The sequence below is a fragment of the Solanum tuberosum genome, unplaced genomic scaffold (genome assembly GCF_000226075.1).
Source record: "Solanum tuberosum cultivar DM 1-3 516 R44 unplaced genomic scaffold, SolTub_3.0 scf00226, whole genome shotgun sequence".
Classification (NCBI taxonomy): Eukaryota; Viridiplantae; Streptophyta; class Magnoliopsida; order Solanales; family Solanaceae; genus Solanum; species Solanum tuberosum.
The window spans coordinates 525,885-547,878 of NW_006239155.1; the positions used below are offsets into that span (position 1 = coordinate 525,885).

Here is a 21,994-nt window from a genome sequence, read left to right on the forward strand (position 1 = left end):
AGATTATGACTCAAATCTCAGAGACACATTTTAACTAAACTAAGGTCCTATTACCCCCTGAACTCGTTTTTTTTGTAATTTTGTACACCTTTTTGGCTTACGTGGCATCCAAATATCTCCTACACGCCTCAACTGCGTGGAGTGACGGGGTGTGCCACATAAGCCAAAAGGTGTACAAAATTACAAAAAAAACGAGTTCAGGGGGTAATAGGACCTTAGTTTAGTTGAGGTGTGTCTCTAAGATTTCGGTCATAGTCTAGGGGGTACTTGTGTCTTCTCCCGTTTAGAAAACTAATGTCTCGCTTGGCATAAGTTTGGTAGTAATTAATTAAGTTCTGCAGTATAAGTTGTGTAGTATTTCATCAAAAGTTTAATGATCTTTTGCCTCGCTCGACATAAGTTTTGCAGTACGGATTAACTTGTGGCATATGATTGATACAAAAATATAAACTTATGTCAAGCAAAAAAATTATTTTTGATTTTGGTGTCGAGATATTTAATTTGGCACCTTATTTTTACTTAAAATGATTGACGGACAAAAATTGAAGACCATCAAATTTAAGGACGAAAATTGAAAGTAGAGGGATTTTTGTGCCAATGACCCTGTGACAAATTTTGTGATTGTGAGGAACCAATCAGATCTTGGTGGACTGGCCATATCATTCTGTCTTGTTTCTCCAAAATGGTCCCCAAAAAAGTGTTTATGACAAACTTTTACTACTTTTCAAACGTTGGAAGCTAAGTAAGCTTCATGAAGAGGCAATTTATAGCCTTCAAATCCCTCATATGTGATAACGACTATTATAATAGAAACTAGACTAGTACAGTGCCGTGTCATAAAGGCTAGCTGTGAGGTAACACATTTCGAGCCCTGGGTATGGAGCAATCCAATGTGGGCTCAGACACCAGATGGAAACCAGTAAAAAGAAAACACAATTTCAAAACTCTGAATTAAACAACACCAAATTAGTGTCAAGGCATCATTGTCATTGATGAAGGCTAGTTTCTTCCTACTTTCCATTTTTCTATAGAGATTAAGTTGATTTTTTCAAAGGTCATTGGTGATTAGTTATACAACTGCAAGAGTAACTAAAACAAGCAAGCCTCGATTGACCAAGTCAATAAGATGAAGACATTAAAGAGGTTATAGTCAAGTGAGAATTTTCTGAGTCCTTACTCACTTATTCAACTTAACTTGACCTTGATATTTCGATGGAATTAAAATTCAAAAAAAAAACACATAAAATATAAAAAAAAAAGTATCATTCTTTTGCAGACAAAACAAAAAAAGAAAAGAAAATGAGTCACATAAATTGGGACATGGAAGTAATATATACAATCTAGTTATAAACTAGCAGCCAAAATCCCAAATAGTTTGATGTAATTTTAAGGCCTTCAGAACTAGCTAGATTTACACTGAAAAGGTCAGGTTACCTCCAGATATCTAAACCTGCATAGATTAGGTAGCATGTAATAAAGCAGTTCTTAATGGAAAGTTTTGTGCTTATATTGCAGATATTGTTATGTGGTTTTGTATGCTCAATTTCTAGTGCGAAAGATATCATCACTGCAACTGACTTTCTAACAGATGGAAAGACCATTACTTCATCTGATGGAAGTTTTGAGATGGGATTTTTTTCCCCGGCTAGTTTCACGAATAATTGGTATGTTGGAATATGGTATAAGCACGATGTACCTGATAAGTCTGTGGTATGGGTTGCCAATAGAGAAAATCCATTCAACAACACATCAGGTGTTATGTTGAAAATCATCGATACAGGACAACTTGCTCTTCTCACTCCTGCTAATACAATCATGTGGTCTACTAATTCATCGAGGCCTTTGGCTGTGAAGAATACAGTTGCACAGTTGTTGAACTCGGGGAATCTTGTCATAAGAGATGCAAATGATACCAAGCCTGAGAAGTTCCTGTGGCAGAGTTTTGATTATCCTACTGATACACTCTTACCAGGCATGAAGATGGGTAAGAACTTTGTAACTGGACAAGAATTTTACCTGTCCTCATGGAAAAACGAATATGATCCAGCTCCAGGGGAATATACGTATCATTGTGATCCGACTGGATATCCTCAGGATGTCATGAGGAAAGGTAAAGTTAAGGTGTACAGTACTGGACCATGGAATGGACTCCGCTGGAGTGGTGTACCAGGACTGACAAAAAATACTATTTATACATTTAAACTGGATCTTGATGAAAAGAGAGCATTTTACAGCTTCGCGCTTTTAGGTTCTGTTATGACCAAATTAACCATGAACAATAACGGCGTGCTTCAGCGTTCAATGTGGGCTGAGAATAGACAGGAATGGCATGTTTACATTTCTTCACCGGAAGATACTTGTGACAATTATGGAACATGTGGTTCATATGGTAGTTGCAACAACATACTCACTCCTGTGTGTAATTGCTTAGACAAGTTTGTGCCTAAAGATCCAAGAAATTGGGCAATGACAAATTGGTCCGGCGGGTGTATTAGAAGGAAACCGCTTAATTGCCAGAATGGAGATGGATTTCTCAAGTACTCTGGTATAAAGCTACCAGATACACAGTATTCATGGTTTGATAGGAGTATGACACTCCACGAGTGCAAGCACGCTTGCTTGAGGAATTGCTCGTGTTTGGCTTACTCAAATCTTGATATACGCAATGGTGGGAGTGGCTGTTTGCTTTGGTGTGGCGACTTAATTGACATTCGAGAATTACCTGGAGGACAGGACATTTACATAAGGGTTGCTACCTCAGAGTTAGGTAACATTTGTGAATTTGATCAAAGTTGGAGTATTAGCTGAATGATTTAAACTTCCCAATTCTCAGATTTAGTTGTATTCTACTTAGATATCTGTTAAAAGTTCACACAGTATATGTTCACTCTTCCTTGTCTATTTAGTTTATTTCACCCCTCCATGTTTTGTTCAGGCTCGAAGAAAACAAAACTACTCGTGTTGAGTCTGTTACTGTTGATTGGAGTGACTGTGACTGGCCTGACCATTGGGCTGTATATTTGGAAAAAGAAGAAGAAGAGGAAGATGAATTTGAAAGATGACCTAGACCTCCCACTGTTTACCTTATCAACTCTAACTAAAGCATCCTCTAATTTCTCAGTCGAGAACAAGATTGGAGAAGGTGGATTTGGATCTGTTTATAAGGTAACATCTTAAGTTTATGAATCATTCTTTCAGTAAATAATATCTACTATTATTGACAGTAAACAGATGACACTTACTGAATCACTAAGCCAGATATATGTTGATATTATAGGGAATCCTGGAAGGTGGACACGAAGTAGCTATAAAGAGGCTATCCAAGTCTTCCTCGCAAGGAGTTAACGAGTTCAAGAATGAAGTTATTTGCATTGCCAAACTTCAGCATCGAAATCTTGTGAAGCTTATAGGTTGCTGCATTGCAGGAGGAGAAAAAATGTTGGTCTATGAATATATGTGCAACAGAAGTCTAGATCTCTTCATATTTGGTCTGGTTACTCTCTCTTAACTCGAATAACCTCTATTAGTACAAATAGTAAAGTTGATAGTTTAATCACATTATCAGTGTTCTAACAGAGGACCTGTTAACAGATGAAAAGAGGAGCTTGTTACTCAACTGGCCTAAGCGCTTCGGCATCATCAATGGAATTGCTAGAGGACTTCTGTATCTCCATCAAGATTCTCGGCTAAGAATTATCCACAGAGACCTCAAAGCTAGTAACATTTTGCTAGATGCTGACATGAACCCCAAGATCTCAGATTTTGGCATAGCTAGAAGCGTTGTAGGGAATGAGACTGGTGCTAATACACACCATGTGGTTGGGACACAGTAAGAAATTTAATACTACTCACTTGTTAGCATTTATATTATGTATAATAACCTTTATTTTACACTACTTTCTGTTTAATATGTGATGCAGTGGTTACATGTCCCCGGAGTATGTAGTCCATGGTGTTTTCTCAGTAAAATCAGATGTATTTAGCTTTGGCGTATTAGTGCTAGAGATAATCAGTGGTCGAAGAAACAGAGGATTTGCCCGTGAAAGTCACAGTATCAACCTACTCGGACATGTAAGTCTTGTTTGTAATTAAAGACGAGTTTAAATTTTGTGCACTATATGGTAGCTACAGATATTTCTCTATAATAATTAATTGATAACACCTCGTACAAATGATAGTTAAACTGCATTGAACTTAAATCCTTCAGGCACATCAACTGGTGCATGTTTCTTGATTATGTACTGATTGTGTTATTGATAGGTATGGAAACTTTATAAAGAAGGTAGACCATTAGAGCTAATTGATGGCCATCTAATGGATTCGCGTTATATTTCTGAATTGCTACGCTTAATCCATGTCGCTCTGTTATGTGTACAACAATGTCCAGAAGACAGGCCAGATATGCCTACAGTGATCTTGATGTTGACTAATGATGCTATTTTGCCTCAAGCTAAGGAACCTGGTTTCTTCACAGAAAGCAAAGTCACGTCTGAATGTTCTATAAGCATGTGTTCAACAAACGAAATTACCGTCACACAGTTAGAACCCCGGTAAATTACATTACATGTTCATTCAGATCGTTCAATGTCAACAAGCTTGAATTACAGTATTTTGTGCTGTAAAGCCATAATTGCCTATGGTATCTGTTATTAGTAATTATGGGTGTGTTGTAGTTTTTATTAATTCTAATGTATTTTGAAGAATTCGTACAAAGTACCTATTCAACATGAGTACATCAAAATAAACGAAAGATCCATATAAAATAAATCAACACAATGAGAGTTCACAATAACAACAGAAGCCATTGTTGATGGCTTTTAGAAGCTCCAGTCCCATAGTACTCCATTAAGTACTGAGTATCAGTTTTGTTGTTCCCATTCTCCGAGTTTAGGATATTCATTAACTGTGGGGTTCCAGTTATACGATCAAACATCAGGCTGTCACTACACTAACAATTAGAATGATAGCAGAATGGTTGATTAAAGTCATGAAATTGCCAAGACTACAGTGATTGGAAGAATTGCAATTCTAATTTCTTATTTTCTTTCTAGGAAATGTAAAACTACAGGCAAAAAGATAGAATAAACAAAATCCTCTGATAGAATAACCTGTAAGTATCTCAACTATACATGTAAGAACATCATACTCTAACAGAGAGTTTCATTATTCATGGAACTATCATCTGTACAAAAACTCAATACGTCCATCTTCTCATCTCTATGTGAGACAGAGATAATCTAAACACTTCAAAATCTTGCTTCTCCAGGAGCGCTTATAATAACTATCTCCTGTGTATACTAAAAGTTTCTATTCAAGATATCGTCTGCCTTTCCTCCAAAAATAAATAGTTAGAAGAATCACAACTAGCAATATGTAAATGCCCAGAAATTCATATACTTGATAATGATTCTCCAATTTTCAACGTATGTTGAACCCATTAAGAAGAGAGATGATGGACAGGGCTTTTCCCTATAACTAACAAAGTGTCAAGAACATTTTAAAAGACATGCAAAAAAATAGAAATTGTAGAATAATAAGTCATTTAGAAATTTGAACCTGGATTAATTTCTAGGTCTTCAAGCCTGCAGTTATTATTTGGGGGCATAGGATCACCCAGAGTGCGGGATTTGGATTTAAACTGTGTATAAGATGTTGTGAGTTTTTGGTGGATCTCTTTCATTTTCCCATTTTGTTCATCCTGCCGGTCCATTTCAATAAGAATCTGTGGAAATGAACACATGGCATAAGAGGCATACAATGGAAAATATTCTTTAACTGAATGTAGCAATAAAATATACCTGAGCAGGGATTTGCATGAATAATGGTTGAAACCTTTGCCTGCAATACTCATTGAAAAGGAGTGTCATGATTATCAGCGGAATTACGAAGCTTGACGCCACTGTAGACTTTTTTAGTCCAAAGACTGCCATGGCTATAACTTGCATCAGCACCATTGAGAAAATTGTTGCGTTGTGCACAATAGGCCAATAAGTTCCCCCAGTTTGATATTTTGTTACATATACGTTGAGGATCTGAAAGTTTTAGTGAATTGGGTGTTACAAACACAGGCTACAAGTGTGGATGCAGACATTGATATTCAGGTTAAACATAGCAGTACAAAAAAAGATAAATCAAAAACGTTTCTTGAAATGACTTCCTGTTCTTTTCTGACCCGTTCAAAATAACATTCACTTTCTTTAGTAGAAAAGTCCTATTACACATATTTTTTCATAAATCTATTATTCCTAACTGTTAGATAAATAGATCCTTGGTTATGACTTATGAACATTAAGTAGGATTTTTTGTCACCTTAAAAACCACAAATGTGAACTTCCTTACAGTACATGCATCATCTTGTTGCTTTTAAAAACAAAAGCCTTTACTTTTCATGCACAATGTCACTAGGGAATACCAAGAACATTGGGATTCTCACAAAAGTAGATCTAATAATCTAAAGATAATCAAAGCTTCTTGCTTCTATATAATCTGTTCATGACATTTTTTCGCCTGTTTATTTTAAGTAGATATAAGATAAGGTTGCATAACAATCTTCGAAATACTGAAAGGCCAAAAGCACAACTATCGGGTCACTAAATGCTCAAAGGTGATACTACTTTAGTACCAAATTCGACTGTGTGGATATTATTTGGTAATCATATTTATAAGGTCTCATGATTTAATTTTATTTTGAGTTTTGGTCCTCCTGCACATAACTGTGGTACAACCATAAAAACTTCAGACAAATTTATTCAAATTCAGCTACAAAAGCACAACTCAAACACAGCTAACATCTCCAGAGGTATCATTTTTCATCGATTTCAGACAAATGAGAAATGCAAGCAATTTAGAGGCGAGAAGCAAGAAGCTCATTGAATTTCAAAATATAAAGGCAAGAACAGGTATCTTCAATAATCTACCCTTACAAAATCCAGACACATCTTGATTTTCCATTTTTCTTATTATTGGCTCAAGAAACTACTGATGTTTTTCAAGATCCTTAACCAATACATTTCATATGTTAAATAAAACAAAATTGGAACATAAAATAAGATTAAGAGTATAGATGGAATAATTCAGAAGGGGATGTTTACCTGATTACGGTATACAAGGTAAGCAAGGGAAAAATAAACCAGCAAGAATGGCAGTATCAAAGGAGACAATGTGGAATACACAAAGCCAAAAAGCCCAAATAGAAGGATCCTCGGAACTTCTGTGTGGTATGGAAAAGTCAATGTGCCATATGTAGTGACATCCTTGTTTCTGAGAATAAATATATAGAATAAGTTGCAGAGTAAACCAAATGGTTGCATGAGTTCACATGATAGACTTGCCCAGCCTGATGTCAAAACATAAGTCATAAAAAAGGTGGCCTGCAGAAAAAAATTTAATTAATCATCACACACTTGGTGAATTCTTCAAGTTGCAAGGTGAAGGTGAAGGGATCAAAACAGGGAAGCTCCTTGTGTAGGAAAAGTACTCAATAAGGAAATTTAAACAGAAGGTATAAAGAGAACGTAAGTGTAGTTTTCCAGGGTCTCCCGCTTCCTAATTGGACAGCTAAGAGGCAGTGATGACACATTACTAGCTGCAGTGTTTGTTTAACTTCCTCTTAGATTCTCATCACAAGTTGGACTAGTGGAAGTTTCTGTCCTTAATCATGTCTAATGATGTAGGAAAGGGGACATGTACTTTCCACGAAGTACTAGTACCTTTCCATCTTTTTCCTTCTCACCCTATTAATCTTGAATAAAATGTTTTCCAACTGAAAAATGAGTTTTTCCAACCACATACATGAATCATAACTACACTTCAGAAGACTAGCCCTCTAGCATCCATCAACCCAATAAAAAGGCTAAAAATAAACCTAGTATTAGCATTGTTGTTTTCTCTAAGGAAGAATTAATAGAACATGATGAATTCCTTAAATCAAATATTTGTCAGTTTAATATTTGAGGATTGAGGATAATAGTTAGCGCAAAGGGAAAGCAGGTAAACACACATCTATATGCACATAGAGGACGAAGGTTACCGTTGATGGTACTGCTGTTGCAAGTAGGTAATTTACATCCTTAAAAATCTTACTGAACCTCTCAATCACAGAGCCCGAGAGGATGTTACCAAAGAAAACATTCCAGATGAAGAAGCACAAAACTTTTATGCTTGCACTCCTCTTCCTACCACTACGAGAGGTAGAGCCTTCCAATGTAGAAAATAGCAACATTATTGGAGGAACCATGTACATAAATATTATTAACACGACACTTGGTAGATATCCCGTAGCCAGCTGACTCATTGCTTTTCTGCAAGAAAAAAAGGGATAAAAGATAGCCATATTGCCCATGGATATAGCTCAGACTTCATAAATTGGTAGTATTATTATCTATATCTAGGCTGACGAGTTAAGGTTAATACATAGAATGAAAGAGAAGCATTGAAGTTAGTAGCAGAATGAAAACAGTGCATAGAGGAAGCTGGTAAATCATTGTAAAAAAAAAGTCAACCTTGAATCAAGAAACATAACTTTATTTCCTCATGCTCTGTGTGTGTGAGAGAGAATGATCAATAACTGTACTCCTTTCAAAAATAGATTTCCAATGTAAATTTAAAACTTAAAAAATTAGAGTTGCAATTTTACAAATAGGCAGTGACGGGATTACCTCTTTAAAACTCCTTTAAGAAATGGAAATGTCTTTTGAAGCTTGTCGAGGTGAACAAGACCTTGTGTTAATGAAACAGGCACAATGAAAAATGCCACCAAAGCCATCGAGGCCACAAGAATAGCTACTTTGCGTATCCAAAGGAGTCTATATGGGACACAAATGTTTGACCAATACATATCACCTGGTTCTGGAGAAAGATTTGTGACCCATGACATAGGATTTCGAGATTGAAGGCTCTGAGAAGCAACCAAAGCAGCATAGCGAGTCCTGAAAAAAACTAAAGCAGCTGCAGACTCCTGCAAGAAAATATTGTGTATTCATTTCACTTCTTATTTTGTCTAGCCTCATGAAAAATGAAGCTAATTCAAAATTTTCAAGACAAAAGAGTCGAGCACACCAAAAGCAATATGAAGTATATGACACTGTAATCTATTTAGTTAAATCAGGAACAAGTGCAACTTAGTGCTGTTTCCTTCTGTTGAAGATTAACCAAACTTAGAGCTGTGCATTGAAGTAACCTTTACCAAGCATGAGAACTCAGAAGTTAATAGTTCAGCACATGTCAAGCCTAAAATGAACCCAAACATAGTTTCAAGAAGGTAATGTTCCACCTATGGTGTATTGACTTGGAAACTCTCTCTGTAGATGCTATGGCTTAAATCTAACCCTCAGTGGAAGTCATGGCAATCATATGAAATCTGCCTAGCTGCAAGAACAGATGAAAATAATAAGAATCACTCAAATACCTTTTTCCTCAAATCTGAACCGCCAAAATCACTTCTTCCTTTGTCACCTTCCGCATCCATGGGAAGCATGCTGAACGATGCTGTTGTTCCACAAAGACCACATCTCATGGAATTTGATCCAATATGTAGTTCCCTAGGCGTCAGTTTTAGCATCTTGCACACCTTCCCTGCATCAGTCTGCAGTCATGCAACATGTGGCATATTAACAACCAGAAGAAAGAAAAAGGAGCACAAGGGAGAATAATGTCAAACCACTAGTTCAAGCAGAAGATAACTACTTTTGTTTAGCTGACATATATATGCTTTATGAGGAAAAACTAGCAGAAGATAGAGGGACTCTGGGGTGTGCTATTACTCGAATTGTAGTTTTTTAACTAGGGGCTATGGCCATGGAAACTCATAGGAGTTGGCATTACAATTAAAAAAAATCCTTGATCCTGACAAAAATGGCAGAGAGCGTATTATTCAAGAGCAAAATTTATTTAGATAATATTCCTGAAGCTTCAGACACCTTATGTCTACCATGAAGAAAACTCTCTCATATTTCTAAGGAGAATCACTCGATTCCAATGTGGAAAACATATTGCCAGCATCAAAACCAACCAACTCCATTTTGCAGTTAAATTTTACCATATCATGCAGTTTCAATACCATTTACCTTTTGAGCTTTTATATCTCATGGATGCTACAAGAAAAAACGACTTAAAAGTCTTTGACCTAATTTTTTGACAAACATCTATAGCAAAATAATACATAGCGCCGGCTACAAACAACTCGAAATCACTTTCTCACCATTATGGCCTCACAAAATACGAAGAAACTTATAGAACATCCCATCATACAAAGTCAAAAATTTCAGCTCATATTTATATTTAATTGGAGCCAGAAGAGGATAATAGATGTGTTATAGAAGAGAAACTTTAAAGACACATCAAGCTTTGAGATCAAGAGAAATATTTCCATAATGAGACTACCAAAAAGGAGTTAAAACCCACCACCAGTTTCTGAACAGAGCCAGATCGATAAACGATTTGATGAGATAAAAAGCTTGATGCATAGAAATTTGTGAAGAATCTTGCCACTGTTCCACTGTATGATTCTTCTCGCGACCATGGGATGGCACGAACAAGAACTGTGAAATAACTTGGGTTGGAAACAGATGAAGTAAAGTAAGCCAGCCTCATCCTTGAAATGCTTTTGTACTCCTAAAAGCAAGTGAAGACCTTTTATGAAAAAAGAACAGACATAACATACATACTACCACATACTAAGGATCGCGTATGAAATACATACATTTTTAAAGAAAAAGTAGCAAATGGAAATTAGTTGTGATTTCTTACAAGGTATAGAAGAAAACAAGCACAGCAGGATACGAGGTACAACGCAAGGCAGTGAGCCCAAAGCCTGAAGTAGATGAAAGGAATATGTAGGTGAAACTGAATCAGATTAAAATGGAGCAACAGATTAGAAAACTACCTTTTTCTTAGGAAACTACCTTCTACTGTTCTACATATGCTTCCTTGGTCAACTTACAACACACAGTCTCTTTAGTAATAATACTTTCTCTATTCTCAGTAAAATTAACTTCAGGATTACTTTTTCTTGAGAAGGTAATTCAGGACTTAAAAGGGTCTCAAAAATCAAACAAGACAGAAAAATGCATTGGAAGACTTGCAGACACTTCCAAGAAACAACAAATAGAAGCTTTTAGTTCCTCCTTCTATTTTCAAAATGTGAGAAAAAAAATCCTCTTGCGATATGCATCTAAGTATGTCTATTGAGAAGAGAAAAGACTAATCAACTGCATTTAAATCATTATCAGCAATTTTGTATGCATTTCATACCATCTGGACCCTTCCTCAACATTCGCAATGGTGAATACCTCCAATGTCTCAGCTGGAATCTGGTGACGCTGCATCTCTTTTCCAAAATAATTAAGTGGGAGCACAAGAAAATTGCATACAATGGCTGCAATGGAGAATATTCGGAAACTGTCCACAATGAGCAGCAGGAGAGTAAGTTTACTGCAATAGAGTAATGGTTCATAGACATAACAAAGTGCAATAGAAAGATTGTTCTTCAAACTGAACTTCACAACTGCACCATTGGAAGTGATATAAAGTCTGAAGGTTAAGAGAATTATCAAGAAAATGAGGTTGAACAACAAAGTACTAAGCAGAGGTATAAATGTTTAACCATACTTTCTAAGTAACATTTAAAACGACTTCCACAGGCAATGAGACAAAAAGTGTAACACTATTATAGGTAGTATTTGATTGATAAATTCACAAAAAGTATAACTAAGCTTCTTTGGTCACAACATTCTCACAATAGCACACTATGCATGACTCACTTTACACAAGCTACACAGATCCACTATCACCAGGAAAAACACCAAAATCACTTACACAGAACATAATATAAATATATATATATATATATATATCACCATTGCAGTTGGTTAAACCATCATAAATTATCAGAGGACAGATTCCCTTTTTTTTTTGTTAAATCTTCTTTTACTATGCTCCCCAAAACCCCAATATTGGCCAAATTATTGTACTACCTTCTCATCTCACAGCTTCTGTACATCCTTACAAGACAAACCATACAGCTAAATATTCAACAGAAAGTTTAACCAATGTAATTCAATCATGCATCCTTTTAAGGGAATAATGACAGGGCAATGACAGTATGACAGTAAGGCAATAAGCCATGACTACTATTTTGGCAATAGGTAAACAACTTCAAACTAGACAATACAAAAATATGGATTTATGCAATATATACTAATCGACCATGCAAAAATATGCGAGCTCCTTTACTTTAAATTGTATGCTTGCTGAATTTTTCCTAGCAAATGATGAAAATACTCGAAACAGAAACAAGTTTGATAGAAATATTTAGATTAACTCATTTAAATTATATCAGATTATCAGGAGTTAATTGACTTTTTCTTAAACACTAGAAAATCTAACAACTAACAAAGGCATTCCAATTTCACCTGAAAACAATCATCCGCACGAATACCACTGCATCCAAGCCACCAGTAGCGCATATTTCTTCATCAGATGTCTCCCATGCCTTTAGGATCCAACTTGGAGAAGGAACAAATCGATCAAACCGAAAGGCATCCTGTTGTCTTGATCTTACCTGAGCAATCTTCGCACCAAAGTAAACATTTACAAAGCTTGGTTGTTTCCTTAAAACCGAATACAAGGAGAACAGCACTACGCTCACTGCAGTATTGATACCAGCAGAAGTCAACAGAGCAGCTAGCTTCATCTCCGTCCCCAAATATTTCAGAAACCTCAAAAATTAAGACATGTCAATGCCTCTGACTTCGTTTAAATATTGAAAAGATCTTGCTTGATGCAGAAGCATGAGAAGATCTAAGATGCGGCAGCAAGTTTGGAGCATTAAGGTTAAGAAACTGCAAAGTAAAAGCACAGTGAAGGATTTATGGTTTGCACATTATAAACAACTACTTATCTGGTTATAAACAGCTGAGAAATTCTACAATTAGACACACAAAAAAGAACAATCAAATAAACAAAACAAATATAACATAGGAAAACTTCAGCCTTACAAGCATGCTCATTTCAAATATCTCTGATCCACACTACGCAACTTAGCATACTAAAGTGTATAATCAAGTCAATATAATCCAGTGACAATTCGCTATTCCGAGCATACATAACATGCAAAACCAAAATCAAGTAAAAACAAAATAAATAATTTACAGTTAATGTAACGCTCACATCCATGTTCTTCACACTATTCAGTTTCTGAAATTGCAAAATTTTACATCTATTTCCTTGGAGATCAATTCAGAGGCAATAAGATATCATGAAACAGCAAAAATACCATACACATTGCGTCCGTTACTTCTCAAAACTCAATAATTAATAAAAGTAAATCAAAACGTTACCGAAGAAGACAATTCCAGAACGAAATTCGACGAACAATAAGAAAAAACAGGAAAAATTACCAAAAAAATATAGTAAAAAGAGAACAATCACCTGAAATTGAAACCGCTTCCTATTTCAGAATGACGAAATAACGAATCCGAACGCAAATTTTAAAAAAATGAAAAAATCGATGAATGTTTAAAGCAACAAAAAAAGTGATTGCTTCAAACCAGAAGAAACCCTAGAAAAATTGTTCTTCCGTTTTTTTTATTTTGCGTTAGGATTTGGGAGACGAGAGAAAAGGCTCTAATTTTTCGGTAACAAGGAAAAACAGTGCGAGAGAGAAGAAAGGCGCGTCGATTGCGAGTGTGCGTGTGTGCGTGGATTATAAAGAAGTGAGATTCTGTGGGGCCAATAAATAATTTGCCACGTGGATTTAGAGAAATGAGGAAAGTGTAAACGGAATGGAACCGCTCTTAACTGTCAATATCCCGGTTTTTTTTGTATCAGTTTTCATGCGTATTGAACCCAGGGGCGGATCTACGTTCAATGAAGGGGGTTCATCCGAACCCCCTTCGTCGAAAAATTACACTATATATATAAGATTAAATTTTGAATATATGTGTATATATATACTATTGAACCCCCTGAACATACACCAAAGGCGTAGCTCAGTGGCGTTGGGGGTTCAGGAATTTGCTCTACTGCACGTGAGGTCGCGTGTTCGAATCCGGGCAGAGGTATTTTGTTTTATCAGCTTATTTCAGGCGTTTTATTTTTTTAAAATAAATAATAATGCAATCATAAAATGATGTTTAGTTCCAAAAAATTAAAACGCTGATTGGGAATTTAGGATTTATTAGTTTAATCCCTAATTATAAAGTCAAATATTAAAAAATCCGTTTCTTCTTGATTCGACCGTTTAATCCGACCCGTTTATATCCGATTCGACCCGTCTATTTGTGGATATTATTTACGTGATTAATTTTTTTTGAACCCCCTTGATGAAAATCCTCCCTCCGCCACTGATTGAACCGCTGCATCACCGTGTTGTACCTAATGCATAATCTGAGATATATGGATATGGATATGGATATGGATATGGATATAGTTAAGTAATACTCCATTCATTTATTTTTACTTGTTTCGTATACTAAAAATAGTTGTGAAAGACTTATTTTGTTTGAAAAATTAAGAAATAATATATTATTTTGTTTCTATTTTATCTTTATTAGTATTAAATATTATTCATTCCCTAATTTTTGGATTTATTGTTTCTTGAGGATATGAGTATCAAGTCAAACATAAATAAGTGAAGGCAGACAAAAAGAGTAATTTTATGTAATGAAAAAAAAGATACTTAACTTTTAAGTTGATACGGATATAGTTAAGTATTTTTTATTATAGAAACTTGTAGTTAAGTGACCATTGATATTAACTTATGAAAAATCTACCTATTTATTTGTTGAAGTGTGATCATATCATCTAAAAGTTTAAATTGTTATAAAGAGCATATAACACGCTTTCACACGTATGAGCCTGATTTTTTTCATGAACAAGCATGTGGAAATTCTTTTTGATATGAGTGGCTAAAAACTTAAGATGTTAGAGAAAGTACATAACATGCTCTCTCATGTATGGGCCTGATTTTTTTTCATGAGTCAAGCATGTAAAAAATCTTTTTGATATGGGTGACGATGAAATTCTATTTCAGACTCTTTGCCTACTCTGATGTCATGTTAAAGTGTACGATCATTTCATCTAAAAATTTAAACCGTTAAAAAAATACATTTTTATTATCTAATTATATTCAGAATATTCTTTTGCTAACCCACCCTGCTCCTCCTTTTTTGGACACTAAGATGATCATTCCTTATTGATGCATTTCAATATTCATGATGAATTCTCCAAATTCATCAAAAATGAAAGAACATGTTGATTTAACTAACCAATTATTATTGCTTTCCAATTCTATTATTACCAAAAAGTGAGACTACGTGCAAGAAATGTATACTTCTATTTTCTCTATGATAACATTAGTGCTTTTTTATCTAATTACATTATAAGCTTACTTAACTTACGTGTGGATAATTACGTAAATAAATAAATGAGTAGTAAATTAATTGAATGTGATCACTAATGTGCCACAGATGAAGTACATTGTTCTTTAAGCTTTTATGTTCTTTCTATTTTTTCGTTGATTTTAAAATATATAGTTTCACCTGATGTTTGGACTATTCGCAACTTAAATTTTAGAATACCAAAGTTTCAAGAATTGAACAGATTTAATTTCAACCCGTATATAATCTCACTTGCTCAAGAATTGCCTTTTGATAGACTAGCTTCCCCCGGGCTACCATCCTTGCAGCTAAAGAGACCATATCATCATGCCTAAAGGGACCAACAGAAGAAGTCTAAATGTAGTATTTAGTAGTAGAGTGACCGTCTTCTTTAATTTTGAATTCTAACTCCTAGAGAGGGCCCCTTCTGCCCTTTCTCTTTACGCAGTTCGCCCTTCCCTTTATGGACTCTATCTCAATGCTATATCTCCATGAACGGAACACAAAACCAATTTCGGCATTCGCAGAAGGGTTAGATTTCATGTTCGACTCTTTTTTATATTTATTTTCTGAATTTTAATATATATCATAAAATATTGATCAAAATTCATATAACTTGACTCTAAAAGAGTGAATGAATGTAGTAAGAATTAAATTTGACATCTAACTTACAACCTTATACTTGCTTCATTGCTTACTTGTGGACCAAACTCTTATGTTAACAACATTTTATTCATGTGTTCAGTACTTACACCAAATAGACAACTTTATCATAAAAGTCAAAAATCAAAGCAAAACATTTTAACTAGACTTATAGTCCAAATCCTGATGCAAATAAATTTATTCAATTAGTGTCACAATCTCAACAACTCCCTCTGATTTGTTTAATTTCTTTGTCCCATATTTCCTAGTGATTGCGATATGAAGCAACGTGTTATAATATTTGAAAATGGACATAAAACATGAAAGCTACCATGTAGGCTGACCATATCTGAAACATCACATAACTCTACACAATAATATAATACTAATAAATACATATATGCTCCCTAGCTATACTACAACTTTCAAATTACATCAAACACAACAATAATAGAATTAATATATCTTCAATTTCCCTTTCAACGATCTGTTCTTCCATCACCTGATGATAATTTAACAACCCAATTCGCAATTGTTCTTCTCCTCCTTGAGCCAGCAGCCCTCACAGATCGTGGCGGCTGCTGACGAAGATTCTGACGGATATCTCTGTCAGAATTAACAAAATTATTAATCCTCTGCATCGCGAGGTCTAGTGTTTCTTTTGACATATTCGCGAAACAAACTCTGAACCAACCCGGTTCGCTGCAGTGACAAGAGGAACCAGGAGATACATTTAAACCAACATTACTAATTATTTTCTTCCATAATTCCATTTCTGCTTCAAACGTGTTTGATTTTAGCAAATCCCTCATATCCACAAAACAGAACAATCCAGCGTTACTTTCCAAACATTCAATCCCCGAATTTGCGAGCCCTGAAGCGAGCATTTCCCTCCTATGTATCAATTGCTTCTTATTTTCTTTAATGTAACGTTTTATAAATCTCCTATCTCCGAGAATTTTAGACAATAGATACTGAGTTTGCGATGAAATTAGCCCAAAACTCGACATTTTTGTAGCAGCAGCTATGAGAGTTTCGTTGTTCGAATAAATCATCCCAACTCTGAAACCTGGAAGGCCGAGATCCTTCGATAGACTCGATACAATGTGAACTTGGTTCCACATTTTCGATTTTTCGAGTTTCCTATCGATTAATGCCTCCATTATGCTTATGAATTTTGGAGAATCGAATACTGTACCAGCGTATATTTCGTCGCTAACTATGTGAATATTTTTTGTCATGGCAAATGTGATTAGAATGTTTAGTTCGTTGCGTGACATTGTTGTGCCTAGTGGATTTGAAGGATTTGTGATGAATACTGCCTTGACTGTTAAATTACGTTTTTGGGCTTGTTCATATGCTTCTTCAAGGGCTGATTCGGTAATTCGGAAATTATTTGAACTGTAGCAGTGTATTGGTACAATTTCAGCCCCTGTTCTCCATTTAAGATCTCTATCAAACCTGTCGTGAGAAAAAAACAAAAATCAGAATAATGGTTTAGATATTTGTATAATTATTCAGATAATTATTTTTATAAAAGTACTATTCCCTTCGTTTCATTTTGTTTGGTTGGATTTATCTCGGAGTTTTAGAAGTAAAAAAACTTTTGAATCTTGTAATTTTAAACTAAAAATATGTTAATCAAAATGTTCTTTAATTTTATGGTCTTAACATGTTATGTAGAAATTTAGAATGAAAGAGTCCCATAAAAAGTAAAGATTTTTTTTTTTCTAAAACAGACTAAACAAACAAATTGAAATAGAAAGAGTAGCATATTTATTTTAAAATCTAGAATATGGTAAATAAAAATTATTACAACATTTTAAGAAACATTGATGGTAAAAAAAAAAAAAAAACAATCTAATTGTTATTTGTGTGTATTAACTTAAATCCGTTGTTAATTTACTTCTTGTCCCAATTTATATGGTACTGATGATATTCGAGATTCAAACTCCTAAATTTTGATGAAGTAATAAAAATTTAAATATTTGAAAACTACGTAAAAGTACTACAAACCGCAATAATTAACATTTTGAAATAAAGAAATTCTAATAAAAGAAAAACTTGATTAATTTTCAAAATTTCAATTGTGTCATGTAAATTGGGACCGGAGAATATTATCTAAGTGATGAAAGAGTAGTAATTGATGTTACCCTGGATAATAAGGAGTTGGAATAAGGAGAGCTTCTCCAGGTTCAGCTAAACAAAAAATGAGTATTTCATTTGCTGAAGTTGAACCAGCTGTCAGTACTAAATTCTTGGGATCAAATTTTACTTTCTTTCTTCTAATCTCAGCCATGAATGACACTAGTACCTGCAAAATAAAATGTAGCTTAAAACAACATATTTTCATATAACACCAATAATATACCAGTATGATCTCACAAGTGGGGTTCAGAGAGGGTATAATGTATACAAACGTCATCCCTACCTTTTATAGGGTAGAGAGGTTTGTTAATTATTTCAGACAGACGCTCAATTCGAAAGAAAAGAGAAAAGGAAGAAATTAAATTACATTCTTGAAAGCTTGCAATCCATGATAATCTTGAAAAAGAGCCAAGTCTCTAAACATGGATCCTCCATTTTCTCTAAACTGAATTACATCTTGGTTCCTTGCGAGCCATGATTCAAGAAGATCGAAAGAGAGCTGTTTCATTAATTAAAAATTAATTAGAGCCTCAAAGAAAAAAAATATATACTCATTATATTATATATATGTTTACTAAAAGCAAATATATATTTATTATATAGCTAGAAACAACAACAAAAAAATTGTGCATGCTGATTCAGATACATGAGGATCAATCAAACACTTTTTGGTTGGTCTTTTGTCAATATCACCTGAAGCAATAAAGCCAACTTTTTTGAAAACAAGACATAGTATTTAGCAAATGTAGCACATAATTTGTCATGACACCAAATTAAACTATACATCATTATTAACTTTATTCAATCATCAATCAATTACATTACAATTATCATTTTTTTCTTTTCTCATGATATATCATTTATCATGCATATATAATTCATAATCACACCACCCATAGTATAACGTAACGATGTATGATCATGTATATAACTTAAACTCGTGTTTTTAAGTAATTGAGTTTAGTGTGTAGATATATAGTAGTATTAATTTGGTACCTGATTTTCAGCTAGACCCATTTGAATAATACCAGAAGGATTTTGTAAAGGATCATAAGGGTTTTTCTCATATTCTTGCCATCCAATAAAATAAGAAGAATCTTGCCCATGGGATTTGCACATAGCCATTTTGGACAACATTTTTAACATTTTATGTATGAGAAGAAGAAGAAGAATGAAGAGTGAGGAAGAACTTGAGAGAGAAGAAGGAGGATGAGTTATTTTGAGTAGGTATATTTGCAAATTGCAATATAATGTGGCATATATTTATAATAAGACTAAGGGTGCAAAAGAAAAAATAAATATATCCCAATGGACAATAGTCTTCTATGGTGGATGGAATTCTCATTATTACTTTTGACTAAGTTTGATCTACGTACATCCTATCCTCCTATAAGTCGACGGTCCACATGAAACAATTCTTATATTTACAAACGTAAAAATAAGGTCCACATGCATTTTATTCTTTATTTGAATTGATGGTCTATTAGAAACACTTTCTTTCTCACGAAGATACAATTAAGATTTGTATACATATTCCTATTCTTTTTTGAGCTGATGATCTATCGAAAATAATTTTTCTATCTCATAAAAATAGAAATAAGAAATGTGTATTCTATTTTTTTTCAGACTCTACTTGTGAGAATACACGGAATACACGTGTAATTGTTGTTGCACTTTGACTAACGTGATCAATTTCTTTTCTTAGCTCCCAACAAAATTTCTACTGTTTTGATCAGTTTCTACATATGACAATTTAAGTGAACCAAAATTAGTTTCACCGCTCAACCGACTTTTCTTACATTAAAATAAATACAACTGCCTAGGCCCTAGTTATATAGCTCGCTTTCCATTTTAAGTTTGAACTAATTCCTTTCACTAACATAATTTTATTTATTTAATTATGTTATTAACACACTATTTTTTTATACCATATGACAATGTGACTCGATTTCAGAAGGTCTATATGAGGTCCTTTTTTAAAAATTTGCTCCTATTTCAAATCAAGAAAAAAATAACTCGAATATGTGGTTGACATACCTATCTTATACTAGGATGAAAAGGGTGATAGTATAGTTCTTGATAACTTATGCTCGATAGATAGTTGTCTAATAATATACAAATGTATTCTTAAGAAGAAAGGAGTTATGATGGACTTTTTGTCTATTCTAATATCATGTTAAAGTTGTGTTATAAAAATTGTTGGATAAAATTTACTTTTTCCGATAAAATATGTATAGATACATATACTAATTGAACAGTTCAACCTAATGTGATTTCTCTTGTATTCGGAATACGTATTAAACACAATGTTATAATACGAATGTTGTCTAAGATGTCATTAATATTACCATCGACTTGTCTAAATTACTACTCCTATCTTATATCAATATATATATATTATCACCTCACATATATACTAAGAAGAAAACATATTAGAAAATATTTTTTATTAATTACAACATTTCTTTTACGAAAACAATTTTTCCTTTTGTCGGGGTCCTTTAGCGACCAAATGCCCCACCATGTCTTCTTTACAATTATTATATATGTATCTACATTTAATTTGTATACTGAAGTTCCTACAAAGAAACAAAAATGTGGAAAATGAATCCGGTTCGTTTAGGATACTTGCGTTATTTAAATATCGCAAAAGGGTCAAAGATGTTCTTAAACTAAGTGAAATGAACAAAATGTCCTCCATTTATAATTTGGTTCAAAAATATTTTTGCTGTCAATATTTTGATCCACAAAAAGCTCTTATTGTTACTTAGCTTAATTCATTAAAATGCCTTTTTTCAAATAAATATATTATTTATGTTCTTTTTGAACACATTCTTTATCTAATAGTAATATTTTTTTATCAACAAATGTTAATTTTGTCCTACTTCAATTCAAAAATAAGAAAATAAATTTTTTCTTATTTTATAATTATTTTTTATCGTTATCTAAATAAAATTGATGATATATTTACTAATACGATCTTACATATACGATATATATTATCCGTTAAAAAAGTATACTTTATTCAATTTTAATTGATAAAATGAGATTATGAAGAAGAAAAATATATTTTCTATATTTTTATTAGTTAAAGTGGTTTTAAAACAAATAAAACAAGAATAGAGTTTTTAAAAGTAATATATTTAGTAGGAACAAATTGTGTTTAAAAAAAATATTTATTCGAAAATATGGTCTTTTTGACCCATTTAGTATTAATAGGGATATGCTGGCAACAGACTATCAACAGTAAAGCCATTTTAAAATCAAATTATAAATAAAAAATATTTTTATTTTTTTTATATAATTTAAAGGCATTTTTTATTTTTTACTGTTTAAATATTAACAGTGCAGATATTTAAGTTATCAATTGCCTCTATCATTGTTAAAAGAATATATATAGTTTAGAAAAACTCCTTTTAGCCAGAAAATTTGGCCAGAATGGTATTTTACCTTTTTGAACATTTTTACCCTTTTAACTTTAATACCTTTTAATTAAACATGAAAAAAAAGATTAATTTATTTTAAAATAAAAAAGATATTATAGATTTTATAAATTTCTAATCAAATTCTGGCTAAATTTTCTGGCCATTTAACATTATTCTATAGTCTAAATCGATGAACTCATCTCATATTGACCAATCAGTTTTCGAATAGCGTCTCCCATCACATTCTCTATTTTTGGGTAATCAAATTAGTCTCGTGCTTTGCACGGGTTAATCAATAAAACAAATTGACATTAAAACAAATAATATACCTATCTAAATAACAATAATATCATATAGAAAAGTTAAAAATTTATTTGAAAAAATATAAACATCTTTATTCTA

General features: G+C 33.4%; 3 protein-coding genes across 3 annotated transcripts; 1 reads left to right on the forward strand and 2 right to left on the reverse strand.

The window, feature by feature from the left end:
• The first annotated feature begins 1,342 nt into the window (after positions 1 to 1,342).
• LOC107062458 (G-type lectin S-receptor-like serine/threonine-protein kinase At4g27290) lies at positions 1,343 to 4,841 on the forward strand. The gene is made up of 6 exons (XM_015313119.1): positions 1,343 to 2,767; positions 2,936 to 3,165; positions 3,278 to 3,488; positions 3,592 to 3,829; positions 3,921 to 4,071; positions 4,261 to 4,841. The coding sequence occupies exons 1-6, from the start codon at positions 1,489 to 1,491 to the stop codon at positions 4,552 to 4,554; spliced, it is 2,403 nt and encodes an 800-aa protein (XP_015168605.1). The 5' UTR covers positions 1,343 to 1,488; the 3' UTR covers positions 4,555 to 4,841.
• Positions 4,842 to 5,077: 236 nt separating this feature from the next.
• LOC102606125 (CSC1-like protein RXW8) lies at positions 5,078 to 13,653 on the reverse strand. Its single transcript, XM_015313098.1, has 11 exons — positions 13,429 to 13,653; positions 12,411 to 12,839; positions 11,251 to 11,397; positions 10,747 to 10,810; positions 10,402 to 10,611; positions 9,407 to 9,583; positions 8,658 to 8,956; positions 8,030 to 8,300; positions 7,092 to 7,370; positions 5,799 to 6,032; positions 5,078 to 5,722 (listed from the first exon to the last, which is right to left on the reverse strand). Exons 2-11 carry the CDS (start codon positions 12,689 to 12,691, stop codon positions 5,543 to 5,545), a joined length of 2,142 nt encoding a protein of 713 aa, XP_015168584.1. The 5' UTR covers positions 12,692 to 12,839; positions 13,429 to 13,653; the 3' UTR covers positions 5,078 to 5,542.
• Positions 13,654 to 16,339: 2,686 nt separating this feature from the next.
• Positions 16,340 to 19,385, reverse strand: LOC102606459 (1-aminocyclopropane-1-carboxylate synthase 3). Its single transcript, XM_006356765.2, has 4 exons — positions 19,164 to 19,385; positions 18,535 to 18,666; positions 18,173 to 18,333; positions 16,340 to 17,480 (listed from the first exon to the last, which is right to left on the reverse strand). The coding sequence occupies exons 1-4, from the start codon at positions 19,311 to 19,313 to the stop codon at positions 16,499 to 16,501; spliced, it is 1,425 nt and encodes a 474-aa protein (XP_006356827.1). The 5' UTR covers positions 19,314 to 19,385; the 3' UTR covers positions 16,340 to 16,498.
• Between the last annotated feature and the right edge of the window lie 2,609 nt (positions 19,386 to 21,994).

What these genes read in the sequence shown, in the direction of transcription:
- LOC102606459 (XM_006356765.2), bottom strand. Translation starts at nt 19,313, where the DNA reads ATGTTAAAAATGTTGTCCAAAATGGCTATGTGCAAATCCCATGGGCAA. An exon ending in GATTGCAAGCTTTCAAGAAT is followed by an intron (nt 18,334 to 18,534) that starts GTAATTTAATTT and finishes TTTATTTTGCAG; the next exon opens with GTACTAGTGTCATTCATGGC. An exon ending in CCAACTCCTTATTATCCAGG is followed by an intron (nt 17,481 to 18,172) that starts GTAACATCAATT and finishes TTCTCACGACAG; the next exon opens with GTTTGATAGAGATCTTAAAT.
- LOC102606125 (XM_015313098.1), bottom strand. Translation starts at nt 12,691, where the DNA reads ATGAAGCTAGCTGCTCTGTTGACTTCTGCTGGTATCAATACTGCAGTG. An exon ending in GTGCGGATGATTGTTTTCAG is followed by an intron (nt 11,398 to 12,410) that starts GTGAAATTGGAA and finishes CATTGTGGACAG; the next exon opens with TTTCCGAATATTCTCCATTG. An exon ending in CTTAAAGGAGTTTTAAAGAG is followed by an intron (nt 8,301 to 8,657) that starts GTAATCCCGTCA and finishes TTTTTCTTGCAG; the next exon opens with AAAAGCAATGAGTCAGCTGG.
- LOC107062458 (XM_015313119.1), top strand. Translation starts at nt 1,489, where the DNA reads ATGGAAAGTTTTGTGCTTATATTGCAGATATTGTTATGTGGTTTTGTA. An exon ending in GGTTGCTACCTCAGAGTTAG is followed by an intron (nt 2,768 to 2,935) that starts GTAACATTTGTG and finishes TGTTTTGTTCAG; the next exon opens with GCTCGAAGAAAACAAAACTA. An exon ending in GTATCAACCTACTCGGACAT is followed by an intron (nt 4,072 to 4,260) that starts GTAAGTCTTGTT and finishes TGTTATTGATAG; the next exon opens with GTATGGAAACTTTATAAAGA.